Here is a 17,888-nt window from a genome sequence, read left to right as displayed (position 1 = left end):
CATTTAATGAGCAGATCAATGAAACAAGACACAAAAGAACACAGCAACTCTTAGCAAAAGCTAAGATTAAAATGCCCCTGGTCTGAATAGTCACGACCATGAGTGCTGCCTAGGATGCTGCTATAATGAGTGCTTTGAAATAACTCAAGGTTTCACTGCTTTGACTAGATCACCTTTCGATTCTCTTCTGTATTCAGGGCTACTCTGCTGTGCCATGAGGGCTGACTGAGTAAAGTGGGAACAGGTAGCACATCGTTCTCTTGGGTGTGCACAATACTGTTTTTTATTTTTTTACATAAATTAACTTTATCAACAGGTTGCAGTTATGATTAGCTCCATTTAACTACCGAGGAAATGAAGATGCAGATAGGTTAAGATGCCCAAGGTCACGCAAGCTTGGGATGTGACGTCACCTCTGATCTCCAAGCCCATTTTCCTTCTCTCCTGTATGACACAGTCAAGACTCTATCTACATCGAGAACAGACCTCATCCGTCTATGTATATATTCTCTCTCTCTCGCTCTCTCTCCCCCCACACACACACCCTTCACTCCCTCCGTCTTTCTCCATCCTCTCCTATGAGAAAGTAGAGAACTCAGATAGACAGACAGACAGATAGACCAACAGACAGGTAGATACACAGATACATAGACAGAACAAGCTAGAAATAGATATATACTTGAACTCTCTTCCCTTTTATTTTACCACTTTAGGTAATGATTTCAGAAAACACTTCAGGGAGGCATTTATAAATCAGAGCAGGACCAGATTTCCTCACAAGAAACTGTTTTACATTGTCACAGGGATGGAATAAACAATAGTAATAATAAACGCTTTCAGTTAGATGTCAGCCCGGATAAAACGTTTCGCTTATCTGGAAGTAGCTATCTTTTCCCACCAGTTACATCCTTGTATTGTGTTCTTTCGCTGCTATCAACTGCGAGCAAAGAGGGAAGGAAAAGGAGAAAGGGAGGCGGAAGGGAGGCAGGGAAAGAGAGAGGTGGAGAGAACGAGCTGACTCCTTAACACCCAGCTAACCTGAATACTTAAAACTCAGTTAAATATAAAGCTTTTCCTTTCAATTGGCAAAGAGGTCAGTGGACCGTGAGGTAACTGGTTCAAATTATCAAACTTTCTTGCTGCACATCTCAAGATATCCCTGTCACCCCAAAAGTACTCCTCTTCAGCAGAGGTGGTCCCATGGCTAGAGAATGTGCAGCAGCAGGAGTTTCTGTCACTGAAGACAGAGGGGAGAGCTCTGAGCTGCAGGGAGGCGTCCGGGTGCAGCGGGGGCACTCGGGGATGGCCAAGTCCCTCACGCATACGCTGCAGTTACTGTCCCACTTGTTACTTCCACCTTTTCCCCTGAAGAATTTATAAGCAGCTTCTGCCTTTCTCTCTAGCCTCAGAATCCATCAGTTCACACTAACTTGCATGCTACGGGACTAGATTTTCTAGAAACTTGCATGGGAGGTACAAGTGTCCAGTTTCATGCCTGGCATTGTTTGAATGTCTTTCACCCTAACCCTCTCCCATGAAGACACACGGAGGTCGTAATAAAACTTCCTAATAATCCTAATAATAAGAAAGAGCAGAAAAGTACTAGAGGGGTCCAAACAGGAACTTTTTCAAGACAGCAAGAAATCCAGGTAAAGCAGGCCTAAGAAATAGTCTCTGGCCTAGACACAAGCCCTGCCGAGGCTCTTAAAGCTGAAACCCTTGCTCAGAGGCATGCGGGTTCCCCTTGCAACAGTCTTCTTCTCACCCTGCAGCGGCCATGGGTGCCGCAGTGCTGACGGGCCCGCAGCCAGGCGGAGACCGGGTTTTGTTTTGAGGCATGACTTAGAACAGGAGGACGGGAGAGGAGGAGGATGGCTTTCATACAGGCATCAGCCTCGAAAGGGGTCTTAACCTCTTGATGTTTATTTCCTGGACCAGATTTCTCACCTTTCTCTGAAACCCTCTGTTGAGATCACGGACAAGCAAAACGGAAGGAGAAAGGAGAGGAAAGGGAGCAAAAGAGCCTTGACCTGGGGATTCTCGGCCCTTCGGGAAAGCGGGACATCATGAGTGTGTGTGTGATTCCGCGTCCCCTGCACGCGGGCAGGAGTGCTGACGAGGATGAGCGCGCCTAAACCCTGTGCTTTCCGAGCCCACGGAATCAAGTCTGTCGAAGTGTGGTGTCTGGAAGGCCAGAGCTCACACTGCGGCCTCAGAGCCACAAGGGTGTTACCTGAAGAGCCCGTTTCTCTGAGTGGAAGCAGAGAACCCTCATCTCCCACTTTGGGTCTGACGTGACCCAGCCGCCATTTTGTTTTGGGGGAAAGAAGAGGATGGTGATGGAGAACCGGCTGGAGAGCCAGCCCACCCTAGCCCGCTCCGCCGAAGCAGAACATGGAGGACGTGCTTCACTACCAAGTCTGCCCGAGCTGGCGAGCAAATCTGACAACTCTAATCTTTTTCTGAGAGAGAAAAAGGGAAAGTAGAAGTTCAGGTAACACCTGCCTTACTCATTTTTATTCAGATAACAAGGAAAGTCATCGCAGATGTAAACCTATGTGATTGGCATGGAAGACCTATGCGCTTGTAGAGGGTAAAAAAACATCTGAGGCGCCCCTGTTGGTTGGGTCCCCTGTGTGGTGAGCCAAAAGATTTTTTGGTATCTCCTGGGGCTACCATCTTTTGTGAAAATATTTCAGCTCCCTTACCAAACAGAAACTCACTAGTAGAAGGTCCAGATACCCAGAAGCACAGCCCTCGGCTGGTCAGCCATAGCATCTATCACCTACCTCATACACAGGGAGCATTCAAGGTCAGAGGCGTCGAAAGATGTGAGTGGAACAGGGAGAGCAGGTTTGGCCTCCTGACCAGCGGGAGGATCTGTGATTCAGAAAGCAGTTAGTCAGAGCCCGAACCACCTTGACTTCCTGGCAGCATGCAATGAACCAGACTATTCTTTTGGGTTGCCACTCTCACTGCCTCCCAGAATTGATTTCGTGGCCACCTGACCAATGACAATAGGATAGCCTGAAGCGGGCTCTGGTAGGTTCCTAGCACAAGGCAGGGAATGTCCAGGAGCCTTCATCCAACTGCAACAGGCACCTCGCTCCCCAGCAATCTGCTGCTGCTGCTTCACAGCCCGTGCCAGACCTTCAAAGCTGATGTTGAATCCTGCACTGCCAACCTCTCTTGGAAAGATTGCAAGCTCCAGATGCTGCGTCTCGGATGCCTACCTATGGAGCATAACTGGGGATGAGCAGAGGGAGGCCTGATCACAATTCCTTGCTTTTACATTCCTGGCATGGGGGTGGGGTAGGCAGTGGTTGGCCTGGAAGGAAGGGACGCCATCGAGGGCCTCCAATAACACTGTCTGATATTCTCTTGACCTTATGCCTTGGCTTTCCACTATGATTATGGAACACTGGCAGGCTGCTAGGACCTGGGAACTGTGCAGGCTCTCACAGAAACCTTGCAGAAAGCCACACAGCAAAGTGGCAGAGCTGGGCGGTCCCCCCAGAGCCCAAGAAGCCCTCCTGTGGAGGCTGAGTAACTGGCACATGGTGTTGCGCCCAGGCATCTCCTCCAAGCCCTTTCCCCCTGGGTAGAGTTGGTACCTTGCTTAGAGACTTTATGAGGCACCTCTGGGTCTTGGGGTTCAATTTGACAATGTTTCCTTTTCTTTTCCTGGCATTTGCCAGTCTTGATGGAGGCAGTTTCTTGACAGGCAGTGTCCCGCTTCTCTTCCTCTTCTTCTCGGTCTTTCCTATTGCCTTCTTGCCCATCCACCTTTCCTTTAGCTGGGTTCACCAGGGAGTTGCAGTCTCCCCTGGCTGCTGCCTCCTCCTGACCAGAACAATGTGGGAGTGCCAGGTTTTCCTGGAGAAAACAAGAACCTAACATCAGCATCTATGTGGGACCAATATTATCCTTTGATATTCTTTACCCGCAAGGGACAAAGAGAAAATGGCAGGGCCCTGCTGGTGCAGCAGACACCGCTTAACTGGGGAGCAGACATAACAGCAGGTGTGACAAAGGAGTGCCCGCCCATGCGCAGGTAAGGAAGTTCCCTATACAAAAACAGGAAGCATGGAGGGGAGAGACACCTGGGGCACTGGCGAAGGGGAGAGACGGGGTCACCAGCCCCCTCTCCAATCCCGATCATTCCCCAGCTACCATTTCTGGGAAACCAAGGCAAGCAGCGAGGGTACATGGTGTGCTTCCTCTCTCTTTCACCGCCCGTCCAGGCCATCCATACTCCCCGGACCCTTCCCCCTCCCCCCCCACCCCGCCCTGCCCACACCAGCTCCGTCAGGACTTTTGCCAAGGCGTCGGCACAGCTTCATCCCTAGGCCGGTGGATTTCCCTAGTATTCTAACCAGTTCCTTCTATAAGACAAACTACTCCTTTGCTAGACTGGACATGAAAAGTCCGAAAGAGAAAAACCCATGTGGCATAACAGTCACTCATGTCCCTAGCCTGGTACAGGATTTTTGTCCGGGAAAGGGATATTTGAATATTGATCTGCAATTCCAGCGCGTGGTAAGGTTGGTGTTTATGCAGATTCTCCCTGGAGAACCCCGCTCTCCTCAAAATCCATTCCTCCTCAGGTTAAGATGCCCATGTTGTTGTCGCCCTCTAACCTCAACCTTCCCCCCAAAGTTGGTAGACATGAAAAATGGGTGGTGTACAGTTAGGACAAAACAATGAAGTGAGGAGAAAAAGGGTCTTCTGAGTTTCGATCCTGGGGAGCTTTTTTCAACACCACAGCATGAAGTGTCCTCAAGTTTCCTTGAGCCCTAGGCGTTGTGCGCACAGGAGTACCCTGCTTTGCAAAGCCACGTTTGGGCAGACACCCCGTCCCTGTTCCCCAGCTGGCTTACCCTGGAAAGCCAGGGGTGCCATTTTTCTTCATTTTAGATTGAGCTGCCACAAGAAGTCATCGCAGGCACTTTGATTCAGCATTAATGCGCTCAGTCATGTGATCCTGATCTCCAACAATTACTGAAATGCACTAGGGGTTCTCTGATTTCAGGAGATACTCGAAGTTCTGCCCTGTGTATTTGAATCGGGCACACCTGCATTTTCGTCCTTCACTAGGGCAGGGAAGAAGCTGGGAAAATCTAAGCTTTCCAGCTGTAGAGAATCCAAGTAGCCACCGAGATGGCAGGGCTGGCACACAGGTGGAGAATATAGGGAAAATAGAGGGAGGACAGCTGCCCGAAGAGGCCTGGGCAAGGAGCGGGGTGTTCAGGGAGAAACTCTACCTTCAGGGGTACACTCTGAGCCCCAGCCTCGCTCCTTCTGCAGGGAAAGCCAGGGCCTGGGGCCATCTCTCTGTGATTCTGTTCCATGGTTTGCAAAGAAAAAAACAAATACTTCTCTTCCTCCCAGGAACTTCAACTTAATGTTTCCTCAATCACTTCCCTCCTCTCGGCTACAAATGTGTACAGGAAGTCTACTCCTGTGTATGACACAGCACAGGGAGATAAAATAACTCCATTTGGGGAGTAGATGGAGTTGTCTGCATCGAAGGGTCTCGGGTGCCACTCAAAGTCCAGCAGCTTGAGCAAACAAGCCAGGAAAGAAGGGGCTGATAACCGCCCCCACCACCACCACCACCACCAACTGACTGGCTGCAGGGGAAGTGGGCCATCCCTTTCTGGTCTGGTCAAACCCCTCTCAGCTGAACCTGACCAAGAACTGAAAAATAAAGGCAATAAATCACAAACCCCGGGACCATGCCCAAAATCTAGTTTTATCTTTGAGAAATAACCTTCTAGCAAAGGACACATTCTCTGGAGCTCCATCTCTTATAAAGCGAAGGAGAGGTAGGGACTCACGCCCCGTGTTTGCCCACAAAACAGCCAAACAAAGTGTCACGAAGAGCTGGGTGAGTTGAGTTTTACCTGTGACAACTCTGGTAGATTATGGCTGGTGCCTTCAGTAGCCATTGACTCTACGTGTTCCTTTAATCTAGGGTGAGGTGCCAACAGCTTCAGGATATCGGGAGAATGTTCCTGAGACTCCCCCAGGACTGATGGTGAAAAGAAACTAAGGAGAAGCTGTGACATAAAACAGAAGACTTCACTACTTCAGTTTCTACAGGCGCTGGAGCGAAGGGGAAGGGGCAGGAGGGCAGGGTTTGTGGCGTGGGGAACTCTGAGGAGGAAGGCTTGGATTACAAGCCCCAGCCGCCAGAGCAGAGGGCCTTGCTACCCCTGCATGAGACTCAAGGGCGGGGGGAGGGCAGGGAGCTCACAAAAACACTGTCCCTAGTTCCCACTCCTGGGTCCCCCAGATCAGCGGTGTGGCCCAGGAATCTGGATTTTGAAAAGGCACTACAGATGCTTCCATAACCCTTGCCAAAGTTGAGAACCACCATTCCGGTCCTAGTACTGCACAGAAATCTTTGCAGTGGGATTTAGAAACCTGTCTAGCAGGGGAGAGACAGAGAGGTGAAGGCAGAAAAGAAATATCAGCTGGGGGTCCTGGAGTCATGTCCTCACCCCAGTGGGTGGATGTCTACATGTGTCTTCTAGGTTCCTTAAAATTTCTTTACTCTGCCTCCCTCTTGCCCAATCCCCAACCCTGGATCTGTGACACCTTGCGTGAGGGAAAAGCAGAACCCAGACCTCCTCCCTCTTCTCCCGGCCTCTCCTTCCTCATTCTGTCCCTGATTCTGGCCTTTGCTTTCCAGAGAACATCAGGCCACTTCAAGTGCTGGCAGCAGGCAGGTTCCAGTCGATAGCTGGTGGCCATTGCAAATGGATAATGGCGTGGAGGCAGGAAGAAGGCCCAGAAGGGACTGGGGAATCATAGACGTGTGCACGAGGGGAGCCTGCAGCTCTAGCTGTCCACATTCTTGCTTCAGTTTCCCCTGGTGCCAGCAGGAATCAGGAATACGTATGTGCATGTTACATGTACCATGTAACTGAGGGGCAGCTCACATGGTTTCTAAAACATCCCCAAGTGGGTACCACTGAGGGCTTCAACACCCACTAAAGGATGCTCTACCACCCCCTTCCTTGCTCAGGGTGCATGGTCAGGGTACTAATGGAGCAAGGGAGGTAACAGGCCACCAAACTCTCCACTTGGATTTGTTCCCTTGCTGGTCCCAAGAATCCTTTAATGATGCTCCTGCAGAGGCCACACCTGCCATGTTGCCAAACCAAGGCCCTGCTCCAGTGCTGTCTTCCTCTACTACCCAGCCCCCGTCTCTAATAGCACCTTTGGCTACACCATCTTGTATTAACTTCAAGTTGTGTCGCAGATGAAGTCTTTCTAACCAGATGGCCCGCTTTTGGAGGGCACATGACAGATGTCCAATAAATATTCATAACACTACACGGAATTGAATTAAGACACTTATCCATCTCAGGCTCAGGGACGGGCCTAGTGTTCCAGCCCAAAGTCCTCACAGAGATCTCTATGTCATCTTCCAGCTCTGGGAAACCCACTTCCCAGGTCTAAGCCGACAAAGGCAACTAAGTTAACTTAGAGGGGGAGGCAATCAGTGCCCAGGGCCATATGTGCCAGCTTCCAGAGAGCCCTCCCCCACAGGAGCCAATGTGGGCCCTCAGAAGCCCTCCTGAGTGGCCAACAGGACCAACCCACTTCTGAAGCAGTCTCTCCGGAATTCTCTCCAAAGAGTGTGAAGCTCTTCAGTGTCAGCCACACTGCACGGAACCCAAAGCAGAGACTCAAAGGGCAGAAGGTGGTGGGAAGGGAAGGGAGGGGAGACAGAGGGGAGATGTGGAAGGAAGCACAGCAGAAGGAAGAGCAGCACTGTGCTTCTCCCCGGAGAAGCTCTCACTCTGGGCTTTCTCAATGGCTTTGAAAAACAAAAATTAGGGTCACCTGTCAGTGAGAATACTCATTCCACAGGAATGAAAGTCAATTCCACTTCAGTGTCAGCCTTAGAAAAGCCCAAATGGGTCAAGAAGGGGAAAAAAAAATCTGAGATAAAAACTTTAAAAATGGGGAGATCCTGTACCTCTAAAACACAGTTATCAATCAATGTTACCTCCATAAAACAAATAAAGAAAACCACAACCGAGGCCTGTGAGCGTCTAAGGCAGCTAATCAATACCGAGTGAACCTACACTGTCTCTGTCAGATATTTAGCCCTGGAACTGGGACTAGGCAGTGGATAAGCACACTAAGAGCCCTCCGTGTTCCCAACGGGCTGCCATGCATTTTTACACTTGGTGGGAATTCACCTCCTAATTCTTGCCCCAGCCTCAGAACTCTGGAACCTTCATTATGGGCAAGTGCTCGCTTGTGTTATCCGGCATTTACACTGCATTACAGAACAGAGGCAAGGTGGTGAGGGCCTTGAGGATTGAGGCTGGCTTCTGCCTCTTTGGATCTCCAAAGGCAGCACGATGTCTAGCCTCGTTCTGTTAGATAGTTGTGCAAATGACACCAGTGGGTCTGTGAAACTGGGCTGGGGAGAGAGGTGCACCCAGCTGATGAGACCAGACTCCCCATTTGGCAGTGGACAAACAGGAGTGAAGAAACCACTCACCTCTGGGTCCAACACCTGCCTCTGATGACCTCTAAACAGTCTGTCCCCAAAGGCAAAGTTCTTCTGCCTTTGTCCATGCACCCCGGAACTGGATAGTCCCCTTGTTACTCTCCACCCAGCCCCAGGGGTGAGTTCTGTGACCCCTTGCATGTCCTCCTAGGACCACAGGATGGTGGAGTGGCTAAGAAGGCAGACTAGGGAAGCAGACAGAGTTGGGTTTGACTGTTCCTCCACCAGTCACTAGCTGAGTAGCCTCAGGAAAGTTACCAAGCTTCAGCCTCCTCATCTGTCTTGCCTACCATGGGGGTAAATTACAGTAAGTTCCCTCAGGGATGTCAGGGAAGTAAATGCATCTTCTTCATTAAGCTCATGGCAGAGTGTCTGGTACAGAGGAGATGCTCCGTAAATGCTCCCTGTTTTCACCGCTACAGACCACACCTGAGGCTTAGGGAGGGGCTCGTGGCTTGGAGCAATTCTCCACCACCAGTGTTTCTCTCAGGAGCACCTTGCCCACATTCCCAAACCTGAGCCAGCAACCTCCCAGAAAAGAAATCTGTGACAGGCAGGACCTCCAGAGCTCAGCTCAGCTTCCCCTAGCTCACTGCTTTTGCCAACCCTTCCTTTTCTGGAGCCTTCAGACCAGTCTTGCCTCTTGCTCCCCTTCTTCATCTGCTGCTTTGCCAAAACACACTGCGTCATGCTGAAAAGGGGGCAGGGCACGAGGGGAGCAGAGGCCACCAAGATCCCACCAAGCCTACAACTGCCGGGTCCTTTAGCCAGCCGCCAGGAGTGGAAACTGCAGAATCGGAAGCCACAAAGTCTATGAATCGTGGATGCCTGAACCTTCACTAATGTTCTCAGTGTCTCGGGCCATTTTTTAAATAACCACCACATCCTCTGGGATCCACGAGTTGGAATAACTGTTTGGATTAATCCACAGGGGCTCCTGACTTACACTTGTGAGAGAGAGTTTTCTCTTTCTAGCGAAGGTGATGATTGGAATTCTGCACGTGGCTGGGGACGGGAGGACCAACAGGGAGGGGGGCTGCCATGCATGGCTGGTGAAGCTGTGACTCAGTCAAAGGAAAGTTCTCTACCTGCAGGCAGCCCCACACCCCTGACCTCTCCTCAACAGGCAGAATTTTCTTGGTGAGCCTCAAGCCCCATATTAACTGATTTGGTTTAATTTTTGCTTTGTATTCCATCCCATTGACGACCCAGATCCTAAATCAAAGCAGCAGCAACATTTCTCCCAGGCACCTACAAAGGCAGTGGCTGCTTGCTCCATCTGGTTGTACCCACCAAGAGGGCAGTGCTTCTGGGTGATCCACTGGTACTTGCGTCCCCATCCTGTCCCCTTAACCCAGGAAGCAGGACCCCAAATGCCAGGAAGGGCAGATCTCTCATCCCCCTTCTCTGGAGAACACAGAGGTGGGAGCCCATTGGGAAGCTGGACCTGATGTCATTTCCACTCACCTTTTGGGCTTCAGCTCTTGCTCTCTTGTTCTTTCCATCGAGAGACACACAATATAGAAACTCCCTTAGTGCTTCCTCCACCTTGCCCAGGGTGGCTAAGGCTTGTGCTTTTCTGAAGTGTGCCTGGAAGAAAGCATGAGCAATTCAATCCCATTCTCATGTGCCTCATTGTGGCTGTTCCTAACAGAAACACCAGCTAAATACTTTGTGGGTGTTGTGTGAAGTGTTGCAAAAGGACAGTCTTGTCTACAGCCCTGGAATGCGGGCAACTCTTTGGAAGCCCATTTTGAGGAAGACAAAACTGAGACACAGAAAAGTAATACGGCTGGTCAACTGTGGAATCGGGGCTTGAGTTTGGAGAGCAAAGCCCAAATTCCTAACCACGGTGCCGCACTACCTCCCCCGCAACCTCCCATCACCAAATGTATCAATAGCAAGACCCTCTGTCAGGGCACATACTAGCCAGTGTTCAGGACCCGCCCACATACTCCTTCCTCTTAACCAGTCCTGTCAAGTAGAAACCTAGTCCACATAACTGGGCAAGTGACCACCTACATCTGGGATCGTTTTTCAGAAGCAGCCCAAGGGTAGGGGCATGGCCTCAACGGGGTCTCAAAGGTAACTAGTGGCACAGTGGAAGTAGAATTGTGCTCTTCGTCACCCAGCAGACAGGCTGGAGAGGAGGAGCCAAGGGTTGAGCAAATGCTTTTCCTCAGTTCACTGCTTATCTCTTGCCAAAAATGGATCAACTCCTGCCATTTCTCGCAAATTAGATGGAACAGAAGATAATGCTAAGTGAAATAAGTCAAAAGGCGAATGACAAATACTGGATGGTGTCACTTATGTGTGGACTACAGAGAAACCTAACAAAGGGTCAGACAAAACCAAACCAATAAACCTTTAACCTCTGACTATAAAACTGAGGCGCCCAGAGTAGGATGCTGGGGTAGGGGTGGGGGATGGAAGGGGCCCAATGGAGCATGGTGGAGGATTGTGGGGGCACCCTGGAGCAGATACAAAGATGTAAACCTACTTTACCTCAATGAACATAATTTGGGAATAAATGAAAGTTCTGTGACTCCTGGGAATACAAGCCCAAGGGAGAAACTCGAGGGGAACAGAGGAGCATCCTGGGGAAGAGAAAGAAAAGAGGTGGGAAGAGCACTCCCTCTCCCTGTGTCTTAGGACACATGGCTCTGGCAACTGGGCTGGGAGGACAGTCTTCTTTTGTCATCAGGGCTGCCCTGGGGGCGGGGCGGGAGGGGGGTTGCTCCATACCCTGTTGACTTCAAGGCTGACCTCGAGTGCAACTTAGTGAAGGAAGTTGATCCAGGTTGCTGCTGCTGGGCACTCCCCAGCCTCCCCTTCAAACATGCCTCTTGCAGCCTACACTGGCTGTCAGGGACCTACCTACCTTCTTGAGTGGTGGAGTGGTGGAGTGGTGGCCCCTGCTCCAAACCTCTTGAGGACCTTTCCCTATGCCCCCCTCCTTCTGCAGATTAATCGTAGCTGATAAGTGGACACCAATGACTTGCTGCTACTCCTCCCAGTAGTGGTTCCCAGGAGTGCCCTGGAGAAAGGCTCACATGACATTTCAGGGATAATGAAGGAGCCTCTGGGATCCCATGAATCACACCAAGTCATGTCCCAGGCCAAGGCTGCAGCTCACCCCACTGAGAGCTATATCACCTGTAGGAGATCTGAGTACTACTGAGCCTTGGTGGGTGACTGGAACAAGGCCACATGAGATGAACCCCTGCCAGAGGGACATGGCACAGAGAAAGGAAGGGATATGCAAATCACCATGTGAGGTGGTTTTGATTTATATGCATCAGCTCAAGTCTTTTCTCAACCCTGGCAATACCTCTCTGCTTACACTAGTAGTTTGGGGGAGACGAAACAGCTAAATACTTCCACTAACTCTTCCTTCACTGGGGAAGTCACTTTCCCCATTTCATCCCAATGAGTCTACTGCTTCTCAGTGGACTATACTAGCAAATCCCTAGGTTTAGAGGTGAGCAGAAAGAGTTGCAAGAAAAGTCCTCTTTCCCCCAGCTCCCTGACCTGTGCTGGTACAAGGCTAGAAGTGTTTCACTAAAGGCCCTTTGCATTAAGACATAGGTGACTTTTAGCAAACTGTAAATGTGTTCCTTGGGAAAGTGAACTTATTAATCTGCTACCACCCAAGAAAACCTTCTCATGAAAGAACATAGGAGATTCACTCTGACATGAATGGCCCTTTGTGCAAGACCACAGTGCTTTATCCGAAGTCCCCAGCTCAAAAAGAAAAAAAAAAAAGGTCTGATGATTGATGATTTAACATTTTCATCAGCTTGATATCAAAAGTCATCAGGTAGAAAAACCTAACCTAAAATGTTATAAAGTGTGCTACAGTCTTTATCCAATTTAGTGTGACTTCTTGTGTAATTTTCTGCACAAATATTAATATGTTTGATAACGGGGTGTTGACCAGAGCTCACTGAGAGTGTTACCTAATATATGGTATTTCTGAAATCTGAAACATTCTGGATTCTTCTTGTGCCATGGGATTCAGATAAGAGATCATGGACCTAGACTTGGATAAGTCAAGGAAGGCATCCTGGGGCTGTGTAGAGACAGCGCTGCAGTAAGATCCAGCTCACAGATGGCCTCTTGGCAGTGTTCACCTTTGACCCTTACTGTGAGGCAATCAGGGCAGGTAGCAACAGCTTTTGTTTTGCAAACCTTCACACTTGGGGGCCAGAGAGTGAAGCGACTTCCCCAAAGCCACTTGGCTGGCAAGTAGTAGTGCCCTGGCTCAAATCTAATCTTTATCTAGACAAAATATTGACAGGCGGCCGAGGGTCAGACCTGCAGCCAGAGATGCAGAAAGTGACACTTTGCATCCTGGCACCTGGGAGATGCTCGCCTTCTTTCTCCCCACCCCTCCATGTGACCCAGATGTTGAGGGATACTGGCAGGCTGACAAAATCTACTAAGGACTTGAAATGGCACAGCCAGTTGGCAATAGTTATCTCACCCTCCTCTCTACTGACCCTGGGAAATGATGCTGATGATGATGCTGATGATGATGACAGCAGCAAACACGCATATCTATGTACCAGGCATTGTTCTAGGCATCTTATATGAATTAGCTCATGTAATCCTCATATCAATCCTGTTAAGTAGGTGCTTTGAAAATCCCCATGTTACCAATAAGGTGAGACCCGGCGAGGTTAAATCATTTGCCCAAAGCCACATAGCAAGTAAAAGAAGCAGAGCTGGGGCATAAACTCGGGAAGTCTGGTTCTCAAGTGCATTTTCTAGAATCACAAAGCCCAGGCTGCTCTGCAGGTCATCAGTTAGGGAAGAATCAAATTAGGGAAGAATCCAGTTCTCCTGCAGATGCCTGAGTCACCCTTTACGGAAGGACCTGACACCCAGCTCCTTTGCAAAGCCTTCTCCCTTTGCAAGTGCCTCTCACCCCAGGGAGGCAGCCCTTCCTGAAACTTCTTGCCTACTGTACACCCCCCTACCCATCCCTCCCTTCCCACACTCACCTTGAAACCCATTGGGCGGAGCTTACATGCTATTTCTGCATCATGTAGTGCGTCCTCGTGAGATTCCAAGGTGAAATAAATTTGAGACCGGTTGCTATAAAGCAAATGGTCATTTGGAGCTGCCAAATGAGAGGAAAAAAAAAAAAACCCTCATGAATGGCCACCGGCACAGACAAGTCCTGTATGAGGATGGATCTTATGCAAATGGCAGGTTATCTAGGACTTTTCTACTGGGATCCAAAGGCTTAGGTTCCATTTCCAGCCCTAATATTGCCCTACCTACCACATCCACAAGTCACTCGGACTGTGTTTCCCCCACCGTAAAGGAGTCATTTCTGTCCCTGTCTCAACCTGTTCTTTGGCAGGCTGCAGCAACTTGGCCCTGGCACCCTGCTTCATGGCTACACTAGCTCATGGCAGCCTGGCTCTAGAGAGAGGAATTGCCCACAAGAAAACATGCCAGGGACGGGGGGGGGGGGGGGGAAGAGAGGTGACAAGAGGTGACCCCCACCCTTCTGACCACCAGGAAGACAAGTCCAAGTCTATCTTCTGGTGACATTAGTGACATCTCTGTCTACGAAGCCCAGCACATATGAAGTTTCTCTGAAAAAATGGAAATGCATTTGCCAGGATCCATTCTCTCATCACAGATGACCAAATACCAGCAAATCTGGACAAGGCTTCTGGAAGTAAAGTGAGGTTGGCTCTCACCAACTCTGAAGCCCTAGATGCCAGCGCTGGACAGGACTTTAGAGATCATCTGGCTCAACCAGCCCATTCTTCAGATGAGGAAAGTCAAACCCAGGGAAAGGCACCTGCTGAAAGTCACACAGTTAACTGGCCAGACTTCAAAACTGGGGTGGAGGCAGGTTTTTGTCTTTCAAGGGAATACAGTATTTAGACTAATGAGGCAACACTGCTACCTTCCTGCCCAAAGATTCTGTTGGGAGGCCCCTTTCCCTTGAAAGGGCGAAGCTGGTCTTGACATTTTCATCCTGATTGCTCTGATGGGATTAAAAAATGCTAGGATGAGCCCCCAGAGAAAAGTGGTGGCAGCAAGCAAGGGGGAGGAGGAGGGCCTGCGGGAAACGGCCTGGCCCTTGGGGGATACCTGAAGGGCTTGGCACCTCCCTTGGAAATTTGGACTTAAGAGGCCACCACCTATATCTCCTTCACTCTGCGCTGGTCTTCTCCCTGGACTGGGCTCCAGCTTCTCCTGCTGCAACAGGCTTTGTCCATTTTTCTCACCCCAGAAGTGTGCCAAGGGTTTGCCTGGGTGCTCATTACTTGCTCTTAAGACAGGAGCAGAGTTGACAGTGTTTTCCATCCTGCTTTTCCATCCCTTTTCCCCAGCGTGTACCAGCCGGATGGAGACCTGTGTGCCCTGACTGGGCACCAACAGGGTGCTGGGGGTGGAGGGGGGTCCCCCTCAGATGCCAGTTTTTTCCAGTTCGCTCTGCTCCTACCTTTCCCTTATTACCTGTTGCAAGACTGAGAGGAGATTCAACACGTGGAGATTCCAGCCCAGCCCCTCCAGCACCCATCCGAAGCAGGCACGGGGCGCCCTCTGCCCAGCCCTGCCCGGCCGCCTCCTCCCAGGCACGCTTCGCCGGATACCGCGCCGCTCCGCCTGGCCAACTCCTGGCTGCCAGCCCGAGCTGGGCAATACCGACCGGCGGCTCGGCGGCCACTTCCTGGGTCCAGATGTGGGGGGTGGCGGGGGCGGGATGGGGGAATGGCTCTCTGGGGGAACTCGAGCGCCCGCCGGGGCCCGGGAGCTGCTCACGTTGCCCTTGAAGCCGCGAAGCCCGGCCGGCCCTGCTCAGGCAGCACGGGGAAGCGAGACAGAGGCGTGCCCCCTCTGCCGCCAGCCCAGCCGGCGGAGATCGCTGAGCGGTGGCCTGGCACGGTCGCCTGCCCGCCTCGCGGGTAGGGGTTCGCGGCCAGGGCACAGGTTGCGGGCGCGCGGAGCGGGGGGGGGGGGGCATCTATTTCAGCTGAGGATCGTGTGATAGGAAGCGGTGACAATGAGTCACAGGGCAGCGGGGCGCTCCCCGCCCCCCGCACCAGCTCGCGGGATGGTTTCCGAGCCGAGCGTGGCCCACTTCGGTTACCTCAGCCGTTACACAATCCCGTCCGCCCGCCCGCGCGGAGGAGGGGCCGCCCGGCCCGGGCCGTTCGCCGCCCTTATGCAACCAGTGCTCTCCTGACCTAATTCCACGCCGGGCCCACCCCGCCCCGGCCGCGGCCGCGGAAGGGACAACTCCCGGCGGCGACGGCGGCCCCGGGCCAGGCGGGAGCGGCAGACGCCGGCGCCGCCCGAACGTCTCGGACCCGCCGGAACCCAGAGGGCCCGGCGCGCGGGCGGCAAGGGCGCGAAGTTGCTCTCCTGGCCGGGAAGGCGCGGCCAGGTGGCCGGGGGGCGGCGGGGAGAGGCCGCGGGAGAGACGGCGACCGCGAGCAAGAAAGCGCGAGCGAGAGGCGAAGAGCCAAACAGAGGAAGAGCGGCCCCGACAGAAGCCGCCTGCGGGACGCGAACCACGGACGCCGATGCAGAAGAGACAAAGAGCGAGCGAGACGGAGTTGCGAGAAGGAGAAGGGAGCGCTGGCGACGGGCGCAGAGGCGGCGGCCCCGCTCCAGGAACCGCTCTCCCCGCTCCGGCTGGGGCAGCCCGCGGCGCCCCCTCTCCCGTGGGGTTCGCGGCCCCTCCCGGCGCCGGGTGCGCTCACCTAGCCTCACCGCCTCATTGTACTTGAGCAGCGCCGCCTCCACCTGGCGCTCGCGGTACAGCCGGTTGCCCTCGTGCCGGAGTTGCGACGCCCGGGCGGGGCCCGGGAACAACTTGCCGAGGAGGCCGCTGAGCACCACGTTGACCCGCAGCGGTGGCGGCGCCTGCTGCCCGGCCCGCCGGGCCCCGCGCGCACGCCCCGGGGCCACCATCAACGCGGAGAGCTTGACCCCGCACAGCGCACAGCGCCGGTCGGCCGCCCGCCCGCGTTCCAGACACAGTTTGCAAAAGGTGTGGCCGCACGACAAGGACACGGGGTCTGAGAGAAACCCGTGGCACTTCCGGCACTTGAAGCCGTCCCACACCTCGGTGGCCTCGGCGGCCGTGGCCGCCCCTGCCTCTTCCGCCGCCACCGCGCGGCTGGCCGCGCTGCTCCTGTCCGCGGGCGCCGGCGCCTTGCCCGGCCGGACGTTCTCCGCCAGGCAGCGCACCAGCTGCTCCAGCTGCTCAGCCACCAGCTGCTGCCTCTCGGAGAGCTGTCGGTACACCTCGAGGGCCTCCCGCAGGCGCCCCCCGGACGCCAGGGCGTCGGCCTTTGTGAGCAGGACTTTGCACTCCGGCGTCGAGGCCCGCAGGGGCTGCTCGCGCTCCGGCTCCCGCGTTGCTAGAGGTGCGGGGCCTTCGGTAGCCGCCTCTGGGTGGGGGCCAGGGTCTACGCCGGCCTCCGCTGCCGCCGGTTCCTTCGGCTCCGCCAGCTCTAAGTTGCTGCCGAGCTCCGCGAGCAAGCTCAGCATCTGTCCGCTCTGAAATGCATCCATAGGAGAGGGACGCGCGCGGGGAAGAGGCGTCTAGGGGCCGGGGAGCCGGAGCTGGGAGCGGCGGCTGGAGGGAGTCCGGGCTGCCACGGCCGCCGAGCCGCCGCGCGCCGATCCCCGCCGCGCCTCCGCGAGCTCCATGCCGGCCACCCCGCGCCGCCTAATAACTGTCTTGTCTCAGCAAAGTGTTATATAAAACGGCACCACGTGACGAGCCGCCACGCCGCTCATTGGCCGGCGGCGGGGAAATTGTTACAAAACCAGACAGTTTTGTAACAGTGTTGCGCTTGCTTCTTTTGGCTTCGCTTTTCTTGGCTTCTTTTTGAGGTTGTTTGTGTTTACACTCCGCCTTATTTCCCCCTCGCTCTGTGGTTCCTTTTCGGAAGAGGGGGAGGGAAAACAAAGCCGAAGTCTTCTCTCGGGCTTTTCCGTCTCCAAACACTACCCCATCCCATTCCAAACCTGCCAGCAAACAGGTCCCCTCTGCCAGCCGCTCGCTAGCGGTCTCCGCCCCCATTTCTCCCCCGAGAGGCCGGCACCTCCGGCGCGCAGTCCTCCAGGTCTTTGGGGACACCGAAGGCTCGCTCTCCTGGGGGCGACGGCTGCTGTCTGCCATGGGAAGAGGGTTGAGAGGGTCCCCAGCAACACTCCAGCTCGCGATCCCAGTCTCGCCCGCGAGCCCTGGGAGCTCCACCCGGGTTACTCACAATCGGGGTCCCTGATCACCTTCCCCAAAGGAATCCCCTAAAGGTAGTGAGTGCGGTTCCCCTCAGCCGCTGGGTCTCGTGTGCTGGGAGCGACT

The 17,888-nt window shown here is 53.3% G+C and overlaps 1 protein-coding gene across 2 annotated transcripts in view; it reads right to left on the bottom strand.

The window, feature by feature from the left end:
• Positions 1-17,104, bottom strand: part of LONRF3 (LON peptidase N-terminal domain and ring finger 3) — a gene marked incomplete at both ends in the record, with an annotated part of 34,202 nt that extends 17,098 nt beyond the window's left edge. The window contains 6 exons of one of the 2 annotated variants that reach the window (XM_084258114.1): positions 2,790-2,880; positions 3,615-3,876; positions 5,907-6,062; positions 10,004-10,126; positions 13,543-13,661; positions 16,273-17,089. In XM_084258114.1, the coding sequence (XP_084114240.1) occupies positions 2,790-2,880; positions 3,615-3,876; positions 5,907-6,062; positions 10,004-10,126; positions 13,543-13,661; positions 16,273-17,089 (1,568 nt within the window). Of the gene's footprint in view, positions 1-2,789; positions 2,881-3,614; positions 3,877-5,906; positions 6,063-10,003; positions 10,127-13,542; positions 13,662-16,272 lie in introns of both variants that reach the window. The other variant, XM_084258113.1, reaches the window with a different exon arrangement.
• Positions 17,105-17,888: the final 784 nt, after the last annotated feature.

This window comes from Talpa europaea, assembly GCF_964194135.1.
Source record: "Talpa europaea genome assembly, chromosome: X".
Lineage (NCBI taxonomy): Eukaryota > Metazoa > Chordata > Mammalia > Eulipotyphla > Talpidae > Talpa > Talpa europaea.
This window is presented reverse-complemented; position numbering and strand designations above follow the sequence as displayed.